Raw genomic sequence first — 27,981 nt, forward strand, 5'->3', positions numbered from 1 at the left:
ATAAAATCGTTAACACCTACTGAAATGTTGTTTTGTACTTCTGGACTGACAGAGGCAAAAATGTGAATGGTTCTTACCACTGCAGTTTTCTGTCAGCTTCTCTGTACAAATTCATTCATGACTGCAGTATTTTGTACCTATATAATTGCACAGTTACTTGTTCATATAAAAAATATTCCAGTGGGTTCTGGAATAATGGTGTATCAGTGAAGTAACTTGAATTGATGTACATTTTGTCATTAACTGAATCTAGATATTTTTTCTTACACTGAGAATTTTCATAGCAGTGCTACTAAAAATGAAGTACCAAGGAGTATTGAATTACATAGGAGGCTACATGGGGAAAAGCAGTCAGTCTGATACACAGAATATTCTAATTTCATTTTTTCCTGTGAATCATTTTGCAGATTAATATGACATCACCTTAAAATTCTGAAGCGCTTCCATTTGTCAGAATCAGTATTTGTCAGTAATAACTTGATTTCTAGGTACTTTTCTGAAATTATCTAGATGGTGAAAACTGTTTTTGAACCCTTCGGGTGCTGCCTATGGACAAAGCAGTGTTTGGTTTCTTCTGTGAGACTGAAAAAATAAGAAATTGTAGCTGTGTTCAAATGTTATTTTGCTCCTCCCCGTCGAAGTTGTAATTTCAATTTCATCCTTAGTTTCTGTAATACTCTGTAACAAAACTCCTGGTTGTAGTGTGGTGCTGATTCCCTCTCCTAAACAGAGACCCTGTTCAGAGCTCAGGTGCTGGACAGTGTGGCATCTGGAGTGACTGTTGGCCTTTTTTGTCACCGTGCAGGATGGAGGCTTCCTGCCTGGAGCTGGCTCTGGAAGGCGAGCGTCTGTGCAAGGCAGGAGATTGCCGCGCTGGAGTGTCTTTTTTTGAAGCAGCTGTTCAGGTTGGAACTGAAGATCTCCGAACCCTGAGTGCTATTTACAGCCAGCTGGGCAATGCCTATTTCTACCTGCATGAATATGCAAAGGCCTTGGAATACCATCACCACGATCTAACTCTTGCAAGGTAATCATTCTCCATGGCATCCCATTCCGGTAGACAGGAGCAGCTGACTGATCACAGTCCTGCCAAACTCTGCTGTTAATACTGGCTAATGAGTGAATGTGGCAGAGGGCTGGAGGACCTGGCAGGTCACTTGGGTGCCCTCTAACCTGGTAGCTAATACTTGGTCTAGCACCATAATCCCAGAACTGATTGAGGCCTCACCAGGTTTCTGGCTAATTAAGTGGCTGCTTTAAATCCACCCATTTTCTTTACCGTTTCATGTTTCTGTAACTCTGTGTTTCTAGTTCTCCATATTGTTAAGCTGCTCTCTTGTTTACTAGACAGAACTCTTTATCTGTGTAAAACTCATAGTGTAATACTGTGAAATGTAAAACCCTATCCCTTTCATAGGTATGCATTTATGCTATTTGTGTTTCTGACTTTTACTGATTTGTACAGATCCAATAAAAGACACAGGCATATAATATACTTAATATTTAGACTTTTAAACATCTATTCTTCCCCCTGCCTTACCCTGCTCCTGTGCAGTGGCCTTGAGGCACTTGTTCTGTTGTGTTATCCTTCAGGTAGGACAGTCTGAGTGGTTGAGTGGCAGTCTCTTGCCTTAGTCTCATTTAAAATCTAGAAATGAAGCAGAACCTTGAGCTACAGAGGAGTCTGTAAGATTTAAACCGTACAATTAAGGCAAAAATAAAGGAGATTTTTACTTAAAAAGAGATGGTCAAGTAAAACTCAAATGCATTTAAACCTCTCTTTTTAATGCCAGGACTGTCTTTCTAAATCATCTTTAAGAATTTTTTCTCTATTATCTTCCTAAAAGATGTGAATTTTAAAAAAAGCAGCAGATGATCAATACCATGAATACCAGCAGTTGACCAAACAGCACTGACAGAATGAGATGCCTGTAACCACAGTGTTCAGATATAAAATGAACTGAACACACGTACTTTTAGATGATTGTGGTCTCTTTTCATAAATTCATATAATTCTCTACCATATATTGACCATCTACTTGGTTTAAACTATACACTTTTTTCTGGGTACTTCATTTCTGCAATTTTAGGACAATTGGAGATCTACTGGGAGAAGCTAAAGCTAGTGGAAATCTGGGCAACACCTTAAAGGTACTTGGGAATTTTGAAGAAGCTATCGTTTGCTGTCAGAGACATCTGGATATTTCCAGAGAACTTAATGATAAGGTAAGAATTGTGCAGGAATCTGGATGTAAAGTGCTAACACACATTCCTGAAGCCTGTGGTACTGGTAAGGAGTGTGTACCTTTCAGAGGGAAATAGTGAATATTCAATTATTGCTTCTAGGCAGTAAGAATCTATTAATTGGAATACAGTTGTTTGTACGTGGAAGACTATAGGTCCAGGTTAAATATTACCATATTTTGTGGCAGTTTTGTTTGTTTTTAATTTAATTTTTAATGGTAATTGACCTCAAGAATGTATCTTGCTCTTCAAAAAGAAGTAGTACGCAAAACTGTTGGATTGAGGGATACGACTGTGATAGGTGATAACATGTTCAGAATGAGCAGAGTGTGTATTGACAAGTAGTTAAGGAACTTTTTTCCCCATCTGTGGATTGTACAAATAGTTGTGACAGAAGACTTTGAAGCATGAAATCTGAATGCCTTCTTTTACTTCTGATTCAGGTTGGAGAAGCAAGAGCACTGTATAATCTGGGAAATGTGTATCACTCTAAAGGGAAAAATGTAGCTAATGCTGGGACTCATGATCCAGGGGAACTTCCAGATGATGTGAAAAATGCTTTACAAAAAGCTGCAAAGTATTACGAGTAAGTAGTAGCTTTAAATGTTGGGGGCTGGGAGGATATGATCATGTAGTTCCTCAGAATGTGGGAGATTTGCAGTGCCATGAGCTAAACTCTGGAATGCTTCTCTGCAGAACTGAGATACCTTTCAGTTCGGTCTGTTCAACAGGACAGTGCACTGGTTTTTATCATGGCCTCACTTGTACTGTACCTGACAACCCTTAGTTAAAAACCAGCACAACTCTTCCAACCCAGGCTGAGACAACAGGACATTGATATACCTGTGTGTGTAACCAGAGGGGAGCACACTGGCTTCAGTAAGAATGCAGTGGAGTTTGGTATCTCACAGGAGATATTTCCTACTCAGATTCATGGTTATTTAAAGGCCATTAAAATAGGCCAAAATAGAATACCTCTGCCTTTTCCTTTATGTAAGTATTAAAAAAATTATTTAAATGACTGTGAGAAAAAAACATAAACCTTTTAAAAGTCACTATTCTCCTTCTCCCTTTTCCCCAAAACAGGGAAAACCTGTCAATAGTGACAGAGCTGGGTGACAGAGCAGCACAAGGGCGTGCCTTTGGAAATCTGGGAAACACACACTATCTTCTGGGCAACTTCAGGAGTGCAGTTTTAGCCCATGAACAGGTACAACAGTGTGCTAGTAATGAATTCTATTCTAGCAGAATATCAAGTTGCTCCTGACCTTTAGTACATGTGTTGTGTTGGATCTTGTTGCAAGATTTTAATGAAGGTTTTAAATCTTAATGGAACAAACTTCAAGTTTGGCTGTTCCTACCAAGCATTGTTGACCTAAGAATGCAATTTTTTAATGCATTTCTGCATGCAAATGTATGTTACAAGAGATGAAGTACAGTAACTAATGCAGTTATTTCACATTTTTAAGCGTCTCCTAATTGCAAAAGAATTTGGTGATAAATCAGCAGAAAGAAGAGCATACAGCAACCTTGGAAATGCCTACATATTCCTGGGGGAATTTGAAACTGCTGCTGAATACTACAGGTGAGTGCCTGCTGATAAACACAATTTATACCTCTTGTACAGTTTACTTCTGTTGTGCCTGATACCGTAGCTCACTGTGGGACAGCCATCTCTTGAACATATACAGTAATTTCACGAATACAAGCCGCACCAATTTGACCAAAATTTTGGTGGAAACCCGGAAGTGCGGCTAATATTCCGGGGCGGCTAATCTATTAACAAAATTCTAAAAGCTGCCAACACGGAAGTGAGAGCCCGCGGCAGCCCCAAGCCAAGCTGGAGCCCGGCCGGCCCCGGCAGAGGTGGGAAAGCCTGGCAGAGGCGGGGCCAGCAGTGTGGGGGGCGGGCGGCAGAGCCTGAGCCAGCAGGGCGGGGCAGGGGGGCGGCAGAGCCCGGGCCAGCAGGGCGGGGGAGCCCGGGAGAACTGGGGCTAGCAGTGCAGGGGAGCATGGCAGAAGCAGGAAGGCCGGCGGGTGGGGCTGCCTGGCAGCGGGGGAAGCCCAGCAGAATCGGGGCCAGCAGCGTGGGGGAGCCCGGCGGTGCGGGGGCCTGCAGTGCCGGCCAGGGCGAGGAAACGCGGCGGCGGTGCAGACGGGAGGGGGCGGCCGGCGAGCCTGGTGGCGGCGGCGGCCCTGCCGGCCGGGCGAGCGAAAGCGGCGCTCGCGAAAGCGGCGCGGGGCGGGCGCGGCGCAGGGCGAGCGAAAGCGGCAGCGGGGCGAGCGAAAGCGGCAGCGGGGCGGGCGGCGAGCCCGGCGGCGGCAGCCCTGCCAGCCGGGCGAGCGAACGCGGCAGCGGGGCGGTGCTGACGGGAGAGGGGGGCCAGCGAGCCCGGCGGCGGCGGCAGCACCACCCGGCCAGCCCCGCCGAGCCGTGGCGCTGAGCTGGGCCACCCGGCCCCGTCGGCAACCATGAGCGGGCCGAGCCTTCCTGGCCCCGCCCCGAGCCAGTAAAGCCCGCTATGCCGCGATCCTGTTACTAATTGGCCAATTTGTGAAAGCTGCGCACGGATTCTCGCGACGAACGAAAGTGCGGCTAATATTCGGGGTGCGGCTTATCTATTGACAAAGACAGCAACATTGTCGAAGCACCGGGGTTGCGGCTTATAATCCGTGCGGCTTGTATTCGTGAAACTACTGTACTTTGGAAAAATTTCCATTGTTTAGCAAAGAAATTTTTCCTTTGTTGTTTAAGTATTCTGATTCTTTTAAGGGAGGGGCAGCATTAATGCTTTTTATTTTTTTAACTATTTTGCTACTTTAAATAGATTCTTTGCAGTACTGTAGAGAGATACCTATCCACTGCTAGACATTATTCTGCAGGCATTACTGTCTCAGCTCTTAGTGAGCTCTGAAATGATATGAGTAGCTTTCCTACCTTGAGATGTGGCTGCCTCAGGTGTGCTCGCCAGCTGAGAGAGCTGGTGCACAGCAACATCAATTTACATCTTTAGTCTGTATTTTCAAGCCAGACTTTCCTTGATCTCTGTACCACTAAGCAGCTGCTGCCATACCTGGGAAAGTAAAAACTTGGCAGAGATATAATATAGGTGTTATTAACATCTGATTGGAATTTCAGAGCACTCCTCCTGTTAGGGAAAAAAGCCTCAGTACTGAGCAGATCCCTCTGAACACTCAAATTCTTCTTGCCCAGCAGGGCTAGGCTGGCTTGGTGAGTACAGGCCTGTCCTGCCCATGCTGATGGGAAAGAAGGTATTGTAACACTGGTATTAAACAGTGCAACTGGTCAGGGAAACTCCTACAAATTGTTAATGAAGCAGTAAATGAAAAGATGCTGTTTCAGGAATCAGCCTGCTCTCTAATGAAGTAAGTGGAAGTAGTTGCAGTGGAGGGGAGTGGAAGACTTTACAAGTGTGAGATTGTAAGAGTTTGCAAGATAATATATTAGCTGACAATTTGCTGGCCTGCTGCCCTAGTTTGTATAAGTTGTATAACTGATTTTCAGTTGTGCATGTGCGCTTCTGAAAGTTTTTCCTTGCAGTGTTTTCTGAGGTTTCTGGGGTTCCTGAGGTGACTGCCCCTCTCTTGCAGGAGGACGCTGCAGCTGGCTCGGCAGCTGAAGGACAGAGCTGTGGAAGCACAGGCCTGCTACAGCCTGGGGAACACCTACACTCTGCTCCAGGATTATGAGAAAGCAATTGATTATCATCTCAAACACCTTGTGATTGCTCAGGAACTACAGGACAAGTAAGCCCTAAGAGATTGTTTATGTATGTGTGACACTCAGAGCAAATCCTGTTACCTTTAACTCCACTGGCATTGTTCCCCATGTGACAGCTGCATTAATGTGAATTCCTTCAATGCTGGGCTTTGTTTTTCATGTGGAAAACAAAAATTACTCATAATGGTAGTTCAGCTAATGAGTCTGAGATGAAAGACAAATTGATGAATGACTGTTTCTACACCATCTCCTGTCAGCATGTCTGTGTAAATTAAGGGAAAGAAAAGCAGGTGTCTTTCATGAGTTCTTTACAATAATTCACCCTACTTTGGTAAGAATCTGCATTCTACTTGTTCACAAGTTAATAATATAGGAAGGGATGGGGGAAGGAGAATAACACAGCAGCAAGTAAAGTTTGTATTATAATCCTGATTTCTGAGGCCTTTTTTATAGTGTTGGGTGCAACCATAATCTCTTGCAACATTTAAAAGCACCTCTTCTTAAGTCAGTAAGAATATGGAAGACAAAATAAGGCATGCCAACTGAGGAAAAGCAAAATAGTTTATACAATGTTCCATGCCTACAAAACTGACCAACTTGTTTGGTGTGAGCTTAAAAATCAAAAATTTAATCTGAATTTGTTCATATTTGTTTATAACCAGATCACACTTCTTTAAATACAATATTTAATGTGTTGATGTTGGAATGGTCTCTAATGATTGCCTTCATTTTTTTGGCCCAGCAAATTACTTTGGCAATGCTGTGAAAACCTGACCTCTGGTGTTCAGCAAGTAGAGGTGTAATTGCAAATGTGTGTTGTTTTCAGAATTGGGGAAGGAAGAGCATGCTGGAGTTTAGGGAATGCTTATACTGCTCTGGGAAATCATGACCAAGCCATCCATTTTGCAGAAAGGCACCTGGAGATTTCAAGAGAGGTATGATTTTCATAATTCCACTATGCTGGCTGTTGGTTTTTGCTCTCACAGAAGTTTTGTGCAGGTGTGTTCATTCATGCATCTGATTTTGAGTGATTGTATTCTGAATGATTTCAGAGACAGCTGAACGTTAATGCAGCCACCCTCTCACCAGTCAGCTCTCAGTTCTAGTGTCACCACTCATAATGTCATCACAGACTCCAAGTTAGTAGCCTAGCAGAGATTATTTTAGGCTCTGTTGTGTTACCTGTTAGTTGTTACTTCTTTAAAAAGATGTTCTCAGTCTTCAACCAGGAAAACTCTTTCAGCCATTTTCTCTCAAAAGTCTAGGGGACAAGGATTGCTTTATGCTTACACATGTAAGTATTTGTTAAGGTAATACAACTACTTATTTTATTTGCTTCAAGGTAGGAGACAGAAGTGGAGAACTCACTGCCAGACTTAATCTCTCAGATCTTCAAATGGTTCTTGGATTAAGCTACAGCACAAACAACTCCATGATGGCAGAAAGCCACGCGGTGGAAAACAGTTTGAATGGTATGTGCCTATTTCTGCAGTACTTTCCCAACAGAGAACTTCAAACAGAGTCTCTTGTTTGAGTCTTTTCTGGCCATGGTTCAGTATGCAAGTTTGGTTGGTTCTCTCCCCAGCAGCTAAAAAAGATTCTTGCAGTATTGGATCCCTTTAGCATCTCCTTTTCTGGAGGATTTGTATTGTGAATTGCAGGTTACTGTTTAATTTCTTTGTGAATTCTAATTGTGTCTGTGTCTTGGACCTTAGATGAGTACAGCCATAGCTTTGCAAGTGACACCATAAACTGTCATAATAAAAAGATGAATTTCTCTCTTGAAGGTGGCAGACCAAGAGGACGCCGTTACAGTATGGAAAACATGGAACTTATGAAGTTAACACCAGAAAAGGTTGGCACTTTGCTTCTTTCTGTTCTGCTGCTGAGATTGCAGTGAAACATTTCTGAGAGTGTGCTGATATGCCATTTGCCTCCCTTTTTAATTTAGTTGATCACAGAAGCTCCGTAACAGCAGGTCTAACAGTACTAACAAATAATACTTTTGTCATGTAGGTAACAGTGTGTGACAGGTAATGGCTGGTGGGAAGTTTGCTTTATTTCAGCACCAATGAGAAAGAATGGGGTTCTGTAATGAGCATCAAAGGAATTCTTTCATCTCTTTATAAAGATGGGTTGAGGTTGCAGCATAAAAGCAATTCAGAATAAAATTCCTAAGCTTTAACTTAGGTCTTCTGAACACTTTTTCTTGGGTTAGAGTAATTTTATAGGCACTTAAAAGTACATGCTGTGTTTTTCACTTTGAGATTTCAACCAACTTGCAAACCATCAGAAGCTTCAACCTCCATCTTGAGTAAGGATCCTATTTCAGAAATGTTACAGCTGAGTCACACAACTCCAACAACTTCCCCCAAGCTCAGAAATGTCTTGGCGATGGGAATTCCCGATTAAAATCCTTGTGTCAGTCTGGGAGAGATTTCCTTCACATTCTGCCTGTCAACAGCGGACTTGCAGTTTTACATAAATGACTCTAGTGACAGACTAAAATTGATAGTTTTTCCTCCACACTAGGATCTTCAATTCTAGTCTCTTCAAATGAGGCAAAGCCTGTCATGTTAATGAATAAAATCTCAAAGCATGTGTATAATCAGTACAGCTGAAGTCAGCACTGGTGCTCAAGAGTCTCTTTGGGTACTGCTTTACACTCTGTATTTAGTCTAGGGCAAGGCCTCTGCAGGGAACCTTGTAAGCTTTTGGCCACTATCAGCTGGGTTTTCTTACTCTGAATCTTATTTATCTGGGTGCATTTCTAAAATACGTATTCTCCTACAGTCTGTGCCCTAATAGAATGTGTCCTGTAGATTTCTGGCATTAATTTACTATTGCAGTCTAGAGCTTAAAAAAAGCTCTTTGTAAGGTACTTGAGTAGAGTAACTTCCATAAATGTCTGATACATAGAACAATCCCTGACCTGAGCATCAGGGTTTGAGTGTACAGGTGGTAGCTCCAGTCTGTATGCTGGTATTCAGTAAACCTTGAAAAAGGAAATGCACTGGGTAGGGAGTGCTGCTGGAAGATTTGTGACTGATTTCTTGTGTTGGATCAGGAAAAAACTGGGTTGTTTTTATTCAGTTACAGGAGTCTGTCAGTTGTGGATAATTCTGTTTATTTTAGAGGAAGTTTTGGGGAAAATCTGTCAGGTTGATCAAGTTATCCACTCTGTTGTTTAGTGAAAAGAGGCGATTATTCCTGTTTGTTCTTGTGCTGGCATTTGTCTCCCTCTTTCTTCTCAGTCTTTATTAGGAAGCTTGTGTACAGCAAAACTTGGTTGTGTAGCTGTATTGGTGTAAGGGTTTATTTTGCTCTAACACTTGGTAATATGGGGTGGGTTTTTAATTTTTTTCCTTTCCTGCACTGCAGTCAGCAAGGACAACTTCAGTGTGTTTAATTAAAACCTCTATCTGATCATGTTTTAATCCATGAGGTGTTGCAGCACAGTTCAGTTCTCAGACTGACCAGTAACAGCACTAACCTGCTAACAGTAGCTCAGGCCTCATAATCACATTCTTGTGGCTGCAAGAACAAAATAGTGTAAAGCTGCCTCATTTTGGGGAGGAAAAGCAGCAGTATATAAGAGGTAACAGTACTGGTAAATAAAATCAGAAGGCTTTATTTCCTGACTCTTATTTTCTTAGGTTCCAAACTGGAACAGTGAGATTCTTGCTAAACAGAAACCACTGGTTGCCAAAACTTCAGCAAAACTTCATTTTGTAAATCGACTAAAAGGCAAAAAGTACAAAAACGGCACCACCTCCAAAGTTTTGCAGGATGCCAGTAATTCCATTGATCATCGACTTCCAAACTCTCAGAGGGTAGGTGTGGTGAGCTGTGGAGATCATGGCCTTTACTCATCTTTGTGTGATCAGAATTGTGAAAACACCTTCCTCCAGCTGTCCTGTTTGGTCTCTAAACTGATGTCTGTCATTCTACAGCTCTCTCGGGGGTGGTGCCAGCTTTAAGATTTTCCTACTGCTGAAACATTTTATTTATGGTGGATTTTTAAGTTAGAGCTCACCAAATAAATTTTATTTAAGTCTCTTCTAGACCCCACTTCTCCAAAGTTAACAAAATCTAGTTTTTCTGATTCAGGCAGTGGGAGATATTTTGGACATACTTTTTAGGTTATTACACTCTTGAGAGAAGTCAGTGCAGAATAAAAGAACTAAGTCATTTGGTCATAGACGTGAGGAGACAATGGCAACTGTTCATTGCTGCTGGTTTTTTTTTTCCTTTCCTGGGTATTTGGGGTTTTGTTGGATGAATGGCTGAGGAGGAATAACTCCCATTGTATCATGATCAGAGCACTGTTTCTTTCCCTTTCAGAGAATGAAACATTTCTGTATTTCACTCTCCAAAATGCTGCCCTAGCAGTAGCATCTCCTCCTATGATAGACCTCTGGCTAGAGAAATGGTTGACTAAAAAAAAAAAATCATTTAATAATTTCAGATACGTAAATATCAAACGTATCACTGGACTGAAACTGATGGAGTTTTCCTAGCTGTAGGTACTCTAAGATCAAGCATCCTCAATCTCTTCTCCTTTGCAGAAAAGCAGTCGTGAGACAATGGCAGACGAAGGGTTCTTTGATCTGCTGAGTCGGTTCCAGAGTAACAGGATGGATGATCAGCGGTGCTGCTTCCAGGAGAAAAACAGACTCTCAGCTGCTTCAGTGGCAACATCCTCTACTCCACCTAAAACCATGATAAAATGTAATTTTTCCAAAGTAAAATCTGTATTTGCCTTGAGTTTTTGCCAAATACTATTTTCAAAATGTATTTGCATGCAAGACTCAGTACAGCAGCGAATTCACTCCTACGCTAACTTGAATTTGTTCTGTGTGTCCTGGCAGCCTTTTCCACGTCCGTGGTGTCCCCGCACACGGACGAGTTCCTGGAGCTGCTGGCGAGCTCGCAGAGCCGCCGGCTCGATGACCAGCGCGCCAGCTTCAGCGAGCTGCCCGGCCTGCGCCTGCGCCAGCGCAGCCAGCCTGTGCTGGGCCACCTCATGGCCAGCAGCAACAGGGAGCTGGATGACGACTTCTTCGATATACTCATCAAATGCCAGGTAAGGCTTAACAACAACCTCCTCAGCTTCTGCCTCTGCAGGTGCAGCTGTGCCTCCTGCTACTGCAGTCCTGCAAGGAAGCCACTCTGTTTATCATGTGCTTTAGGATATACATTGATCTGGCAGATAAGAGCACAAATTTGGGGTTTTTTAAAATTATCTAGTGTCTAGTCAGTGTAATTTTGGTACCACAGTAACTATTAAAAGTAAGAAATGCTTAAAAAGTGAAGAAAAACAAGTGAGGCTATTACAAGGAGTATGTAAAATGGTTTTAAGTATTTAGCACCAGCATTCCTAATTTATCAACTGAAAGAATTCAGTAACCAGGTTTTGGTGGTAAGAGTGGTTATCATTCCCATGAGTTAAGTTTAAATGACAGTTTATAGCAATATACAAGTGAGGTGACTGATTTTCATTTAGAGCATCTGCCTATACCAGTTAGACCAAAAAGAATTAAAAAAACTTGCTGGTTTGTCTGACTGGTTGATAAGCAGCCCAAAATACAAAATTCAGATGCTTAGTTCTCCAAAGGTCACTAAGTATGGTAGCCTGGGTGAGAAAGCAGCACCTGCCATTGAGTCTACAGTGACAGTGTTATTCAGCCTTCTGAAATACCATGTTCTGTTGTAGCAGCTTGTGAGTCAAGCAAAGAATCTAGAAATATTTTTTTAGGAATGGAAAAATATTTAATCTCCTCTGACCAGGACAGACACTACTGCTTTAAGCAAGCACAGAAGGGTTGCTGCCTTTGAGACTTTTTGTCTCAAGGGTGCCTGTCCCACCCACTCTGAAAGCTGTGCTTTTGCTCCTGTGGCCAAAGGGCCCTCCAGTGGCAGCCTGGTTCCGTGGAGAACAGCCTGTCCCAGCTCGGGAGGCTGTGTGCAAGGAGCAGAGCCCAGCCCAGCAGGGTTTGCCCCCTGCTCTGTAACCCTTAGCATTAAACTGTACCCAGCTGCAATGTGGAGGCAAGGGGGCTCCAAGGAATGCCTTCCCACATCTCGCACCACTGCTGCCATTTTTTAGTCCCTGTGTAAGGAAAGGAAGACAACCATACTTTTCCTGGTCTATGAGATCAGAAACACCCTGTACCAATGCTAAAAATTCCCCTTTTGAACTAAGGACACTTAACTCTCATTTTGCAATATGTCAAAGAACTGAACTGGGGGAGCTATGTTCAGACACATGAAGACAAGTGGGCCAGAGGAACCATTTTAGTTACACTTGGATTCTTCATTTCATTTAGCAAGTTTAACTTGAAAAAAAGCTTTTAAATTAAATCTCTCTACTAGTTGAAACCTGATACCAAAGCTTTTGGTAGGATTTTTCACTTAATATTGCTCACTTACTCGATATCTTCCTGTAAATATGCAGCTTTTATTGCTTGGTCTGTCTGTAGGGCTCCAGACTGGATGATCAAAGATGTGCTCCTCCAGGAGCTGCCAAAGGCCCCACTGTACCAGATGAGGATTTTTTCAGCCTGATTTTGCGCTCACAAGCCAAGAGAATGGATGAACAGAGAGTCCACTTGCCCTCAGCTATAAAGGGACCCAGTTCCAGCTGAAGACCCCAGAGGCCTGTACTGTACAGCAGCATCCTAGGGATCATTCTGGTTTGCTGAAAAGCACACTTGCCTTTTTTAGGATGTCTACATTAGCAGCTTTGTCTCCTCTCTCCTGATTTTTCACAGAAATAGCAGCAGCATCACACTGGTGAGCAGTAGTTACAGAACTGCCCCTGCTCTTGCGTTTGGCAGCTGCTTTCAGAGCAGTGTCTGAAGTACTGGTACTGTCTCTCCTTAATTGCCTCTAGTCTATCAAAATTATGATTTTTTTTCTCTATCAGTTCTTTCATTGCTCCTGAGTGGATTCTACCACTGTTGCAATCCAGTGTAAGACTTAAATTTTTATGTTCTTTCTAAAGAAAACTTGATTTTTTCCCCCTGATTTGTACCTCCTGACAAAAAGTTCTGTTTTCTTTTATACTTTTTTAAAAAATAATAATTTTAAAAAAAGGAGAAATAGCTTCAGTCTTTAGTCTCTTTACAGAAACACAGTTTCAAAGAAACAATTTCTATATAAAAAAAATTAAACCCTAGCTTTAATTCTGTTTAATAAAAAATAGTTTTTTCAAACATGATGGTTGTTTTGGTAATATTTAGTTAATTGTTTCCTACATTAAATTCAGAACAGAAGTTTTCAAGAAGTACTTACTTTCAAGAAACAGCTGCTCATGCTGCTCTACAGTTTGTGTTGTACGCACTGGGCACCAATTCCCATGGGCCTGGGCCAGTTCCTGCAGCACCCAATTTCCAGTGTCACACACAGGAAATGTACAGCTGTTGCTTCCTGTACCTGACCTCAGCTCCTCCCATGCTCTGGCTAAGGACCAGCTGGGCTGGGGGAATTCTGGGGAACACTGGGTAGCTCCTGGTCCTGGCCCTGTTCAGCTTTAAACTGCCTAAAAACCACCTGCAAAAACATCAAGTTCTCATTACACCACGAGGAAATCCATAAGCTGATCTAAAACCAAGCTGGCAAGAAGCAAACTGATTTTAAAGAACATAAACCCAAAGACAGACCTGAGACATCTGAGCTAGGAATTAGTGTTACGGGAATTACACAAAACTTACTACACAAACCCGATTTCCAAAAAGCAGCAACACTCCAGAAGCCTGGGATTTTTTGGGCACTTAAAGGTGTATCATCTTAACACCTTTATTTCAGACTCCAGCCATAGTGCATGTACTCACTCTCCCAGATTTTACAACCCCACCTAACAGCTTTCTGATGTTCTCTCTTCCACACTTGAAAATGAAAGTAGAATTAGCAAGTACATGACAAGTAAAGGTAAGACAAAACTTACAGCAGAGCCTGGGTCTTCCTTAGTCTTTTTCCTGAGAGTCATGTAAAACATTCTCTTTCTTCTCTTCACATGGTTCCACAGCAGAACTTTTCCCTTTTAAGTTTTTATTAGGGTCACAGTTTTCTCCAGTTTCTCCCTCTGCTTTTTCTGTCTCCTGTTTTTGCTGCTTAAGTGCAGCTTCTTCAGTAAAGTTTTCAGCTTTGAGAGTTTCAGGTCGATGAACTTCAGCTTCAGTGCACAACCTGTTCTGCAAAAAAAATAATTATCTATTAATGAAGCAATCAAAAGTGACAGCATCTATTGTTTCAAGTGCATCCCAGCTCAAGGGGCAGGGCTCACCCAAAGCATGACAAAGGTTTTTATTCCCCCTTGGGGAAACAGAACATGTAAATGAGCCAAACATAGAGTGCAAATATTGTTTTGAATTTTCTGTAGTTTACAGGAAGTCATCACTTTCTTCCTCCACATTTTTTCTGTGGGTTATCATGATTGCCCAGGCTGACATACATACTGACCTCTCAAAACTGAAGCTGTCTTTACTATAAAGAGTTTTAATTCAGCAGTTTCCTGCCACAGTTAACCATTGCAAGATATTTTTCCAGAAGAAACACATCCAAGACACCTCTGTCAAACTGTTCCATAGGGGACCGTGTACTCCTTAGCTCCTCTCCCCCCCACATCTGGGTTATATCTGTTGATAAAACGTGTTCTAGCAAGTGCCATTGCCATCTGCTCAGGTTAATGGCAGCTCCCAGGGCACCAGGAGACACATCAGGCTCTGCTCTGCGGGGCTCTGGTCCCTGTGGGACTCTGGTCCCTGTGACAGGACTGACTCTGGTCCCTGTGGGACTCTGGTACCTGTGCTTCCGGCTCGTCTCTGGTGTGCGCCGTCTCTGGGCTCCTGCTGCCATTGCTCGCTCTCACCGTGGGGAGAGGCCTCATGGAAGCATCCCCTCTGTCCTGGTGGCCTCTGGGGACATACTGATGCCTCTGCACATAATACTCTTCTACTGTTCTGCCATCATACTGCCTAAAGCCTATTTGCTCCTGCTCACTGGCAGGCGGAGGAAGACTTTTCTTCTGAGAAGACATTAAGTATCTTAATGCAGACACTGATGATCCTGCACCATAGCAGAATACCTGGGGGGAGAGGAAAAAACCCAAACTGAGCAAAACACCAAATATCTGCAGCCTGTGGTTTTCATACAGGTTTCTTGTCATATATCTGAAAGCCCCTGAAGAAGAAGGTCAGGTGAAGAGAACGGCTCCAGCTCAAGCCTTCTGCAGTCTGACCATGCTGCAGGAACTGCCAGGATGGATGCAGTTCATTGTTGGTGCTACATTAAAGATGTTTAAGGCTCTAACTCAGTACTTTTGTGTTAAATGCCAAGTACATGTATCACGATGTAATGACTCAAAGAAGAAGTGGGAACTAAGGTGCAGTAAACTGTCAGAGAGTCTTAAGATTTTAAGCAGTTTAATGCTGCTATATACTACTGGGGAAGGGGGAGAAGAATACAGTTTGAATACAAACCTTGGCTCTTTTAATTTCTAGACCAACTGTAGTATGAAGCCTTTGTCAAGAAAAAAAAATCCTTGCAGAAGTAATTTCTTTATCCTAAAAAATCTGTTTGGTTTTACAAATAAGTAATAGAATAGATAATACTTAAAAATAAATACATGTAATATTTAAAAAATAAAACTAAATGTTTAAATATAAGACAAATGTATACAAACCAGGACAGACAGAGCCATGATAATGAGCACTGGAACCTGCAGAATTACCGGCATCTCCTTCATAAGTGCCTTGATGAATTCACCAATACCCTGTCCTACATGCTTCAAGGGCTCAGTTACAAAGTGGGTGAAAGTTATTGCCAAGGCCTAGAAAAACAAACAGAAAACCAGTGTTGTCACAGAAACAAACACCATGAACAGGCCTTTTGGGCTCAGGTCATACCTTTGTTGGTGGAACCAGCAAAACAGGATTTACGAGCAGAGTTTCATAATACTTCTGACAAGGATCATCCCGGAATGTCCATACAGTTCTAAGCCATTCTGAAGTCAAAGCACAGACATATTTTTACTACTTCTTAAAAATGTATTTTGTGACACAGCAGCAATACAGAAAGAAGCATTTCAGTTACAGATGGAAGAGAACTCTTCTAGATACGGTTCAAAATTGAGATTTATTTTTGCACATCTGAAATTGGCTTGATAGTATAGTTTTTCCAGTCAAGGGGATGCAGGAAGGGAAGAGAAGGTTGGGAATAAAGAGAAGAACCTGAAGTTTTCCCATGTATAATCAAGAAAGTTCTTTAGGTGAGATCAGTTCCCAGAAGCCTCAGGGAAAAGTCTCAGCTGTAGAAACTATGAACTTGCATACTATGTTCACAGCTATGACACAGCATCATTCTGTGTTACTGCCCATCTGCCAGTCTGCAGGGAGACTGAAATAATCTACTTTGCTTGCTTGATTCAAGGGTCTGTTTTAGTTACAAGCAGAAGTCTTATTTCTTAAGGGAACTTTTACATTATAAACAAGTGATTCATGACATCATTATTTCTGTACTTTGGTTTTACTGCAGTGAGAACATAAATCAATGACATGTATCAAAAACAGAACAGAGCTAAGAAATTATACAGGAAGATCAAAACAAACATTCTTTAAGAGCTGCTACACTTCATCTACCTGCTATAGCACTGGATAGAAATAAAAACTAATAATAAAAATCAGCTTTCTCTGTAAAATAATAACACCTGAATAAACAATTACAGATCTAATTCCTGAAATTATTCACAGGCCTGATACATTAAAAAAAAATTCTTGTCCTGAACTCTGTCTGCCTGTCTTTGGTAAATGGCACTGAATGGTGCTGGGGACAGAGGCTGGGGAAACATAGAAGTTACAAGAAAAAGAAGTAACACCATGACATGGCCCAAGTACAGTGCTGTGATCAGCTTTCCTCCCAAGGCCTAGAAAACGAAGTCTTATGGGATGGAAAAAGGGTAAAATCACATAGTCATGTATTAAAGAAAATTCCCTGTACTATTCATTAAGAAATCTAAGTATCTTGGGATACCATGAATTGATATTCTGTGGTCTTAACTACTACTGCAAAGCACCAAGACAAGAACTTACCAAAGAGACTTCCCTGCCAGTCCAGCTTCTCTGCACACACATCATCGAACTGCCCCATCTTGGCGATCTCTGCCTGGTGCTGGGCAAAGGCCATCTGCAGAGACAGCAGGGAGCCAAACATGGACTGAGGTGCCTGCAGCCAGGAGTGCTGCTCCTCACAGCTATCTGTGCTTGCTCTCAGCAGCTTTTAGAGTTCCCCTCGTAAGTGAGAATTTCCCCATTGTTACCTTGTAATGACAATTCCCCATGTAATATGTATTTAGAAAAGTTTAATGGAGTTAAATTCTAAGAACTTCCTAGGAATGCACAAAATCCGAGACAATGGCTACTTCCAAGTTATTCTCTAGAAGGAGTCTGAACTGCCAAAGGACCAGACTCCACTCTTCAAAGATACAAGTTCAAGGCAAAAGTAAACTGATGACATCTTTCCTTAAAATGTTTCTGGAATAGAGATACAGTTGTCATGCAACTACTAGTTAAAACATGCTCTTTTATTTTCAGATAATTCCCATAAGAAATACCCGCATTTATTATAGCTTTGGCTTACAGTTTGCAACTGATAATCAAACCAGAAGAAATTCAGTCAAATGATCTGTTGCAAAACCAACATTCTTCACTGCCTCAGCCCAAGCCATCTGCATGGGATTCCACCCCCATGACAGAGCCATCCCACTCTCTTAGCACTCTGCTAACCCTGCGTCTGACAAGCTGCAGTTCAATCCTGTCTGATAAGATGTGAGGGCAGATTTTGTGGCTGGGCTTTGATCGGCTAGCTTAAATTCCTCCTCAATAAAACTGATTCTATTGTACCATCAGCCACTCAATCACCATTAATGAGGCATTTATCTGGTCTGTCACATCAAACACAGTTTCTACCAGTGAATCTTAAGAAAAAAAAAACTCCTCAGAATATATTTCTGTGTAACTTTTCTACCAAGCTGCTTTAGTCAGAGCTCACGTCTGCCTTGCCCAGGTAGTAAAATTAGAGTAATGATCTCTGAATTTTTTGCACCTCTACAGCAGGATAAAGCTCTCAGGGTTTCTTTTGTTCTTTACACATAACGCACTCATCAACATGCAAAAGAAAATGTTTATCCTTTTTTTTTATTTTGCAGTTAATTAAAAGCTATGTGTAAACTAACCAAAGGAACTAAACCTTAACTCCCTCATAACTGTAAAGTTCTAAGCCAAAAAGCCATTAAGATTACAGAACGTACCTTAAACAAGTAAAGCCAATTCCATCCAAAGCTGATGAAAAAATTTAATAATATAAAACGTTTTAGCTGAACCAACCAAAGAACACGTGTCCAGAGTTCTGTAGTTATTACAGTTACAATGCACACCAAGCACAAGAGCAGCTGAAAAGGAAAAGAGGAAAGAATTACTACCCACATTTGGAACTTTCCAAGCTTACTGACAGTACACATGCACAAACTTCCAACTCTTGTTTTTACTAATGTCAATTACACAGAATAGCTGAGAAGTTTTTCCTTGCTTCCACAGCCCATCTGAGCAGAACAGTTTCATGGTAGAACTAATACTCATTCCTGTCACAGCCTTACATTGCAGTTGGTCATTTGTTTCTTGTGATATTTAGTTATTTCTTCCTTAGGATGTTTGTTACATTAGCAACCACACTTCTAAATTATCAAATTGGTGTCAGTCAGTGCTGCAGCAGTTTGTGCCTGCTATAAACCACAGAACAACTGCTGCCAACTCCTGCGCTTTGGTAAAGAGACAAATTTACAGCCTGGGTACCAGTAGCAAGGCTTCAGAGAAGCCTTCTACAGTGTCTTTCTGCCTGAGGACCCCTAGCAGAGGTTACTGACAGGCTGCTTTTGTCATCTGGCTTCCAGGGACCCCTCATATCTAGACAGGTTACCTGCAAGATTATGTCAGCATAAAACACTGGCATATTTTGAAATGTAAAGATTTATTCAGAAAGCTTCAGTTTATTAGAGACCCTCAGCTTAGCACTTTATATTTCCCATAGTAATGCTCTTCTCTCCCACACTATACATTTTTTCCCACAAAATTTGCCTCAGACCTACAAGAGTTCAAATATATACTTGTTTCAGTATATATTCCAACTCTTGGAGAAGCCAACAGCTTCAACAACTACATGAAGAAGAGACAAGCCTGGAAGATCTATAATGCATGAGGTGTCAGTTCTAGTGGTAAGCAAGTGCTAGAGCACAATGAGTCTGGCAGCACAGATAAAAGAGAAAAAAAAAAAAAAGCACAGCAGAACAAAAGCCCCAAACCAAAGCTACAATGAGAACAAAGCTACAATGAACACAGGAATAAAAAACTCGAATTCCTTCTTTAAGCAAATGCATCCTTCAGCAACCACAAAAAAAAGTGACTCACTGAAAGTATGATGGAAATAATTGCTTTATCTGTGGAGTTAAAATGATAATATTATTTCACTAGCATAGAGAACCTGAAGAAAACAGCAATTAAAACCAATAATCAACCTTTATTCTCTTACCAAAAACAAATTATATAGATCAATTCCAAAGGCATCTTCAAATCTCCACTGCCAAGCTTGATCATCATGGTGTTTAAAATTGATCAAAATATCACTCAGTGCCTCATCCAGGGCACCTGGCTGCCAGGCTTCCTCATTGACAAACCTGAGGATCTCCAAATAGGTCTGTCTTGTAAGAATGATCTCTGCATCATAATGGACATGGTCCACATTTTCCTCAGGCTGAATTCAAAGCAAAGCAAAACAATGGTTAAAAGCTGCTTACTTGGAAATAGAAATGCATCCATAGGCCAAAGCCTGATCATATTCATTCTGTACCAGCATGCTTCTGAAGCAGACTGCAGCACAAAAACATGGCACAGGGGACACACTATGATTCTATAACCTTTTTGTTCACCTAAACCACATGAAACACAATTCAATTGCTTTATAATCCTTCAATTCTACAGGAAAAAAAACCCTAAAAAAAGAAAGTGAATGATCTCACCTGTTACTAAGACTTCAGAACCAGTGCTTGTTAACAAGTAATAGTTACATATACACACTATGTGTGCCTCAGTAACAGCCAGATAATACAGATAGCAACTATTAAATACTAAATGTAATGTTCATTATTCAACAGTAATTTTTCTTATTACTAAGAATCAATTCTTCTACCTCTGAATAAACAAAATCTCCAAAGACAATATAATAAAGTGCCCAGTGAACAACTAAAGTATCATGCAGACACTCACTCCTTCCTATATCCCTCCTGGTGGGGATGGGAATGAGAAAAAATGTAAAAAAACCGAGCAAACAAAATAAAATGTGATGGTAATAATACTACTAGTCATGAAAAAAAGAGAAAGAAGGAAGTAAAACCCAGAAGAACAAGTGGTGCACAATGCAACGGCTCCCAAAGCTGACCAATGCCCAGCCCATTCCCAAGCAGTGATCAGCCCCTCCTGATGAACCCCCCAGTTCACCCTGCGCACAGCAGCCATGGTTTGCAGTGGCCCTGTGGCCAGCTCAGCTCAGCTGTCCTGGCCACACTCCCTCACTGCTCCTCCTGCACCTCCTGGCTGGCACAAGGCACTGAGAAGTCCTTGGATTAGAGAAAGCACCACTGAGCAACAACTGAAACACCAGTGTGTTATCAACAGTGCACTCACACTGAATCCAAACACAGTGCTGCACCAGCTACCAGGAAGAAAATTCAGTCTACTGCAGCTGAAACCACTGCATAAAGTAGTAATAAGGTGATTCTTACATGGAAAGTCTAATAAGCTACTTTTGCTTGATGGTTAGAATCACAGAATGGTTTGGGTTGGAAGGGACCTTAAAGATAATCTAGTTCCAACCCAGGATCCTTTGGCTTTCTGGGCTGCAAGCTCACATGGCCAGGTTCATCAGCATTCCTAAGTCTTTCTCCTGAGGGACAGTCCCAGTCTGTTCCCACCCAAGTCTGTTATTGTTCCTAGCACTGGCCCAACACATGTACAGCCCCTTGCACTTGGTCTCACTGAACTTCCTGAGTTTTGCATGGACCCACCTCCCAAACCTGTCAGGGTCCCTCTGGATGGCATCCCTTCCTTAAGGGTTCAATTCTATCTGGGCTTTAGCTTTCCTAACCTGATCCCTGTCCCTGCTTGGACAATCTCTGTACTCCTCCCAGGTTACCTGTCCTCTCTTCCACCCTCTGCAGGTTAACATGGCAGACCTACAATACAGGCCTTAAAAGTCTACAACAAACAACCAGATCTGGGTCCTTCCAGTTTCCAACCATTCATGTGACCAGAACAAGGTGGTCCTAGAGCTGCATTCCAGCAACAGATGTTCACACTGAAGCCACAAACTCTTCCTTTGGGTGCTTTACAGATCAAATGACAACTGTGTCTCCTGCTGGATGCACATACTTCTATCATCTTTTCCTTTGCCATTCAGTTCCCTTCATTTCAAGTACACCAGCATAATTACTCAATGCTTGGTAACTGTGAAAACTACACAAAGCAGTAATATTAATTCATTTTAATTAAGCATTTTTAAGTGACTGTTCAAATACTTACAAGGCCAAGTTTTCCAGCTTCATTTAAAATCTTATTCAAGTATCGCTTAAAAATATAAAAGCTACGGCTCTCATGTGATTTGGCATTCCTCTTCTCACACTCTGCAATCTGCAATTGTGCAAAATACACTTTTATTCACTTTGCTCAAATCAGTTTCTTCATAGGAGAGAAAAAACGACAACACATTAAACCCAGGATTAACAGGTGCACATTTCTTTAGTTTAGCAATGATTCCATGGTTAGTATGTCAGATAAAAAGCATATGCAGTTACTGAAGATACTACTTTCAGTGGGACTGGCCAGTACTGAAAATTTCACATCAGCTAGTAATATTCAAATCCTGACCTCAGTAAGGCTAGAAATAAATGTAAACATCTGGATCTCCTTACATTTTAAGTTTGCAAAAGGGGAAGAAAAAACAGGGAACTGCCAAAAATTCTAAGTAACTAAAACAACATTAAAATGACACATAGCCCATTGGGTATCCAAACGGCTGAGGGCAGGGAGGGCCCAGTAGCCACACAAGCATCCCCACATCCTGGGAGGGGATCTGACAGCAGCACCTGAGAGCTGCAGCTCTGCACATTACCCTCTGAGCCCACAAGCCACCCCTTAAAATCAAACAGGACTGAACAGCTTGAGAACAGCATAGGGTAATATCAGCAGCACACTTTTCAACGGCTGCCACTGAACAGGAGCACCTAGATCCCATGGATCTTGTTACAATATAAAACACAACAGGAAACAGACCTTTGCAGGCAGAACAACTTGAAAATAAACTGAAACTGCTTCCAGTCTCTCCTCTGCTTAGAGGTTCCCACTCCATAAAGCATAAATTATGCCAGCAATGCACCTGTTTGATACTATCCAGAAGAGCATCATCAGAAAGCACAAACCATTAAACATCAGAAAATATTCTGAAGAACAAACCTTGTGTTGCAAAGAATCTATTACCCTGGAACAACTTGAGATTTCAGTACTGACTGAATCATCCACAGCCTTTTCCTCAGAGTCATGATAGCTTGGCTAAAATTACAGAAGAAAAACATATTTTTAGAATGCAAGAATTTGACCAGCTGTTACACTTCTACAGTCACATTACTTTAGAAGGAGCAAAGGAGCTAAAAACTGAGTACAGATCTTCGCTGCTAATAGTCTCCCACTGACACTCCAGCTACCTCTCTGCTGTTATTTTAAGCTCCAGATGGACAATTGCTTAGAGTTTCTCTAAATTCATGTTGCCTTCAAAAAGGTGAGGTCTTGCCTGTCCTCCTCCACTTGCCCTTTCCCCTCCTTTGAGTGTTGGTGATCCACAGAGTGCACTAGATTAGATAATGGCACTGGCTAAAAACTGACTCAGCAGGCAACGGGGCAGTTTTCAGCCCGGCAAATTCCCAGTCCAGCTGGCCACACCACCAGCCAGAGTGCAAGTAAACACATACCCCATTGTGGGCTGCCTGTCTTTCTCTACTCCAGAGCACTCTCTGTTTTCTGTTCATTACTCAGATCCAGTCTGAGCAGTGCTGCTCCTACACAACCAGGTGTGCACACTGAGGGAAGTCTCCAAGAGGAAGCACAACCGCACATGAACTGGTGAACTCATGCTGAAACAAAGTTTGGTTTTGCGGGTTTGAACAGCCCACACAGCCTGCCCACCTAAGAACTCTCTGCAGAGTAGACAAGAAATCCTGAGAAGAGGGACTAACACAAAGTAGTAATTTTTTTCATTTATGATGTAGTTCTATTTTTGCAGGAGACAACAATAAAGTTACTACTTTTTTAATAAAAGCTGAAGCAATTGGGCTCCAGGCTTCAAAGCTTGCTGCTGGATCTCGATGCTAATGACTATCAAGTGGACTTGGAGAAGCTGGAGGTTGATGAGGAAAGCTGTAGAGAGCAATAATGCACTCTGCACTTTAAAGCTTCAGAAAATTATGTTCTGTAGTGTTTAAACAGTATTGCTTAAGACCGTAAAACCAAACTTGGAAGCTGAATAATGGCAAAAGTCAAGGATTCCCTTACAACCACCTCCAGTTTACAGTGCCATGTGTGCACACATGCACAAGATTAAATACCATGAGATGCATGTTTGGTTGAGTCCACTCCTCATACAAGACAGAGACAATCTTGTTAAAAGTAATTTTTCCTACTTATCTTCTCTTCAGTGTTAATGAATCATTAAAAGTTCAGCACTCAATCCCTGTTCTGATCTTCCTTCTGAAAACTGAGGCCCAGCATTATAAAACACCACTGACTTTCACAGTAGTCTCAGATGAGAAATGGGAAACTGGCTCATATTCCTGGCAAACTGGTTAATCAAAATAAAATACAATAATTAACTCCCCCAGCTTTTATCAGTTAGGAACCTGATTTTCAAGGTATTTAACACTATACTTCAGAAACTAGCAAGAGTTGTTTAACCCAGTACTTCTCAGAGCAATAACCTGTGGCGCCACAATCTGCATAAATGAAGCACCACCTGTAAAAATATAAAAAGTCTGCTTGATATGACTTGATCTGAGTGCAACAGAAGCTTACCAAGGAAAGGTCCTGAACTAATTACACTATTTCTTCCTTTGCAATTTTAACCATGGACACAAAGACCTCTCTGGGTATGCAAATACAACATAATAAAAACACTGTACTGCTATCATTATCTACTGTCACCATTTAAAGTAATCTTCCAACACCATTTAGTTCTTTGGGAGAGACAAGACACCCTTTCTTTTTCTACCTTGTAAGGTCTTCTCATTGTTCCTGATGCTGCATCATAATTGAGCATATCCGTGGGGTCAATCCATTCATCTTCTTGAACTTTACAGCTCCCTATCAGCATAACTGCACACAATACCAAAGGAAACAGCATCCTGTATCACTGAATATAACAAGAAATTCAGGTATTTAGGTCAGGGTGTAACAAGCTGTATGAAAAATATTAAACAATCTTACATGAAAAGAAACTAAAATGGAGATTTTTAAAAATTCAGTTCTCCATTAAGCAGGTTTAAATTTACTTCCATACTTTTTCCCAAGGAAAATGCTGGCAATAATATATACAATTAAACTGTTTTATATGAATGGATCAATGCTGTCTTGGTTTGAAAGACAGGTGTCTGCTAAGGAAGGTAGGAGCCTCCCTTGGAATGGAGAATGTAAACACCCTCCTTCCGAATGAGTATAGTTTTGAAATTAAGGTGGTCTCAGGCAAAGAGATGAGAACAGGAATACCAGTTCTTTATTGGTGTGTATAACAAAGCAAACAAACAACAAGAGCCGCAGCATTAACCACAACAGAACCGCAAACCCAGGGACCCTTCCTGGCCTCGGGCACTTCCCCTTGGTGCAGTTCCGGGCACGGCCAGCAGGGGCGCTGCTGCTCCCGCGGGCAGGGCCCGCACCGTGATTCCCCCGCGCCTGCAGGGGGCGCTGTGGCGCGGGCTCGGGCAGCACGCGGGAACGGCGGGAACGGCGGGAACGGCGGGAACGGCGGGAACGGCGGGAACGGCGGGAACGGCGGGAACGGCGGGAACGGCGGGAACGGCGGGAACGGCGGGAACGGCGGCTGGGCCCGGACGGGAAGGGATGGAGGAGAGGCCTTGGTTCACAAACCCCTGGGGCAGCTAATCCTGGTGCCCAGAGGGGAAGGGATGGAGGAGAGGCCTTGGTTCACAAACCCCTGGGGCGGCTGATCCCGGTGCCCAGATGGGAAGGGATGGAGGAGAGGCCTTGGTTCACAAACCCCTGGGGCAGCTGATCCCAGTGCCCAAAAGGGAAGGGATGGAGGAGAGGCCTTGGTTCACAAACCCCTGGGGCAGCTGATCCCAGTGCCCAGGTAGGAAGGGATGGAGGAGAGGCCTTGGTTCACAAACCCCTGGGGCGGCCAATCCCGGTGCCCAGGCAGGAAGGGATGGAGGAGAGGCCTTGGTTCACAAACCCCTGGGCGGCCGATCCCAGTGCCCAGAAGGGAAGGGATGGAGGAGAGGCCTTGGTTCACAAACCCCTGGGGCGGCCGATCCCAGTGCCTAGAGAGGAAGGGATGGAGGAGAGGCCTTGGTTCACAAACCCCTGGGGCAGCTGATCCCAGTGCCCAGAAGGGAAGGGATGGAGGAGAGGCCTTGGTTCACAAACCCCTGGGGCAGCCGATCCCAGTGCCCAGAGGGGAAGGGATGGAGGAGAGGCCTTGGTTCACAAACCCCTGGGGCGGCCGGTCCCAGTGCCCAGAGGGGAAGGGATGGAGGAGAGGCCTTGGTTCACAAACCCCTGGGGCAGCCGATCCCGGTGCTCCAGCAGGACTCTGAGGAGCATGAAGCTGGAATGGCAGGAATGAGCAGAAATCCCAGGATGGTGTATCAGAAGCTTTGTGGCTGTGGCTGGAAGTGCAGGATGCCCCGGCAGGGCAGGGGCTGTGGGGCCCAGCAGCAGAACAGGCACAGCTCTGGACTGGGTTATGGCAGTGAATTCCTTTCCTTCCAGCCGCAGGTCCGACTGCCCGCCTCCGAAGCCCAGACAGAGCAGCTGCCCCCAGCCTGGTCCTTTACCTGACCAAAAATCCTGTGATATCCCCTGCTTCAGAAACTCCCAGAGGGAAAAAAAAGTACAGCCACATGCTACACTCCTCTCCAGACCTTGGCCACTCTTTTTTTTCTTAAGTACCCATAAGCACAGTAGTTACTTTCCTAGCAACTTAAGGGAAAATATTCTGTAAGTAAAAAAGAAAGAAACCCAACCCCCAACAAATACCCCTGACTTTGTTATCACCCGGTGTAGCACAGAGTTCAGCATTGCTAAACATGGTAAAACACTGCAGAACTCGAGCACTCTTCACCACAAGAGCATTATGCTAACACTAAAGCAAATTTTTCTGTCACATTAAGAAGATCTGGCAGAAAAACTCCCCAGAGGGGCAGGGGGTGGCTGTGCTTTGATTCTGAGGGACAGCAAATTTAGCACTAAAAAGGGAAGCACAGAGCCAGTGCAGCACTGTGAGTCCAGTCACATTCAGTAAGAATTTCCACAGTCACAGACTGACAAACAGCGTGACAGACACACTGTGAGCCTGGTCAAACTCTGCAGGCCAGACCACAGTCTGGAAGTGTTCAACCCTCAGGTGCCAAACGCTGTAATTTGTCGAGCAACAGAAACGTTGGACTGTCAGTGATAAACACAGTCTGCAGGAGCGCATGAACACAAAAAATATGAGCAATAAACCGACAGAAAATACGTTACAGTGGAAAACGACTGAAAGCACAATCCCAACAGGAGCTGGCCCTCTGAATTCCCCGAGGGAGCACTCGGTGTGGGAGCCTTGCCCAACAGGCATTCCTATGGGGGAGGAGAGGCACAGCCCGGGACAGTCCCACGATACAAAGGTGGAGTCTCCCCTGACCTCCGCCCCTCTCAACCTATATTTATATTGGGTTTTTTCAGGGAGGTAAAAGGCAGAGTCTCAGTTGATGACATTTCATATTTAGGTGAAGCCCGAGTGACTTTAGCAATGCATGTAAAGCATGAACACGTCTTACTTCATTAGCACACGATGGGGTGTGGAAGATGATACCAATTTTCGAGTTAACGGAGCAACGTTCAGGTTTTGGTCACTCCTTCGGTTTAGTTCCCCTTGGCCGCACTGCTTTAAGAAAAGTATGTCACAGTACCTGCCGCTCCACCATCCTTTGTTCCCTCTCTGAGAGCGATACACCGCGCTCCCTCAGAGACCCTGCTCCTAAGGGCGCAGGCAGCTCCTCCATGGAGAACTACTGCCAACGCGAACGTTCCTCCTCGCTGAACTTCGCTTTTCAGTGTTTTTTCACAAAGGGGGCAGCATGACGGTCACGCAGAACTGACCCTGGCCAGCCCTGCAGGGACATGCCCGCCCTGCCTGGCGCCACGGCCTGGTCCCCTCGGTGCGGCTCCGCCAGGCCCCAGGCCCCGCTGTGGCCGGGCCCAGGCCGGCACTGCCGCCCGAGCGCTGCAGGAGACAACAGGGCCGTGGAGAAGCGGCTCCGCACGCTTCTCCCCCGCCTTCGCCTCCTTCACGTCGCACCTGAGACCGCGCTCCGCCGAGACACGCAGCCCGCAGCCCCTCCCCGCCCCGACACCGAGCAGGCCCCAGCCGGCGGCGCCCGCCCCGCCCGCACTCCCGCTGGCGGTACCTGAGGGGCCGCGGGCCTCCCGGCGCTCACCCGGTGTGTTTACCCGGTGCGGGGCCTGCCCGGCAGCCGCTCCGCCCGGCGCCGCCGCTGCCCGGCCCGGGGCGGCCTCTCCGCCCGGGAAGCGCCGCCCGGCCCTGAGGCGCCGTCTCGCTCTGCGGGCCCCGCCCCGGCCCCGCCCCACAGCCACACCTACCTCCGCTAAATGCAGGTTCGAGCA

The 27,981-nt window shown here is 43.8% G+C and overlaps 3 protein-coding genes across 9 annotated transcripts in view; 1 reads left to right on the forward strand and 2 right to left on the reverse strand.

The window, feature by feature from the left end:
* AKNAD1 (AKNA domain containing 1) overlaps positions 1–5,723 on the reverse strand; it is a 35,188-nt gene extending 29,465 nt beyond the window's left edge. Inside the window, exons 1-2 of the mRNA XM_033067275.2 lie at positions 5,183–5,723; positions 1,541–1,648 (exon numbers count right to left, since the gene is read on the reverse strand). The gene's annotated coding sequence lies outside the window, so the exon portion shown is untranslated. The remainder of the gene's footprint in view (positions 1–1,540; positions 1,649–5,182) is intronic.
* GPSM2 (G protein signaling modulator 2) overlaps positions 1–13,928 on the forward strand; it is a 29,482-nt gene extending 15,554 nt beyond the window's left edge. For 2 of the 3 annotated variants that reach the window (XM_033067276.1, XM_033067277.2), the window contains 13 exons: positions 806–1,027; positions 2,091–2,226; positions 2,688–2,830; positions 3,331–3,454; positions 3,714–3,829; positions 5,857–6,012; positions 6,813–6,921; positions 7,329–7,458; positions 7,774–7,841; positions 9,643–9,819; positions 10,555–10,717; positions 10,858–11,072; positions 12,469–13,928. In XM_033067276.1, coding sequence (XP_032923167.1) covers positions 806–1,027; positions 2,091–2,226; positions 2,688–2,830; positions 3,331–3,454; positions 3,714–3,829; positions 5,857–6,012; positions 6,813–6,921; positions 7,329–7,458; positions 7,774–7,841; positions 9,643–9,819; positions 10,555–10,717; positions 10,858–11,072; positions 12,469–12,633 — 1,924 coding nt within the window. In that variant the 3' untranslated portion in view covers positions 12,634–13,928. The remainder of the gene's footprint in view (positions 1–805; positions 1,028–2,090; positions 2,227–2,687; positions 2,831–3,330; positions 3,455–3,713; positions 3,830–5,856; positions 6,013–6,812; positions 6,922–7,328; positions 7,459–7,773; positions 7,842–9,642; positions 9,820–10,554; positions 10,718–10,857; positions 11,073–12,468) is intronic. The other variant, XM_042779561.1, reaches the window with a different exon arrangement.
* Positions 9,975–27,856, reverse strand: CLCC1 (chloride channel CLIC like 1). 5 transcript variants are annotated; one of them, XM_033067282.1, is made up of 13 exons: positions 27,765–27,851; positions 27,135–27,238; positions 24,347–24,487; positions 22,543–22,638; positions 21,613–21,720; positions 19,568–19,789; positions 18,294–18,434; positions 17,077–17,170; positions 15,895–15,992; positions 15,672–15,818; positions 14,793–15,074; positions 13,935–14,181; positions 9,975–10,699 (listed from the first exon to the last, which is right to left on the reverse strand). In XM_033067282.1, the coding sequence occupies exons 3-12, from the start codon at positions 24,476–24,478 to the stop codon at positions 13,954–13,956; spliced, it is 1,548 nt and encodes a 515-aa protein (XP_032923173.1). In that variant the 5' UTR covers positions 24,479–24,487; positions 27,135–27,238; positions 27,765–27,851; the 3' UTR covers positions 9,975–10,699; positions 13,935–13,953. The 5 variants fall into 5 exon arrangements, 4 of the variants coding, with proteins under 4 accessions (XP_032923173.1, XP_032923172.1, XP_032923174.1 ...); XR_004418684.1 differs by lacking the exon at positions 27,135–27,238 and having other exon boundaries at positions 13,935–14,176; positions 27,765–27,856; XM_033067281.1 differs by lacking the exon at positions 27,135–27,238 and having other exon boundaries at positions 27,765–27,856.
* Positions 27,857–27,981: the final 125 nt, after the last annotated feature.

Source organism: Catharus ustulatus, chromosome 9 (genome assembly GCF_009819885.2).
Source record: "Catharus ustulatus isolate bCatUst1 chromosome 9, bCatUst1.pri.v2, whole genome shotgun sequence".
Classification (NCBI taxonomy): domain Eukaryota; kingdom Metazoa; phylum Chordata; class Aves; order Passeriformes; family Turdidae; genus Catharus; species Catharus ustulatus.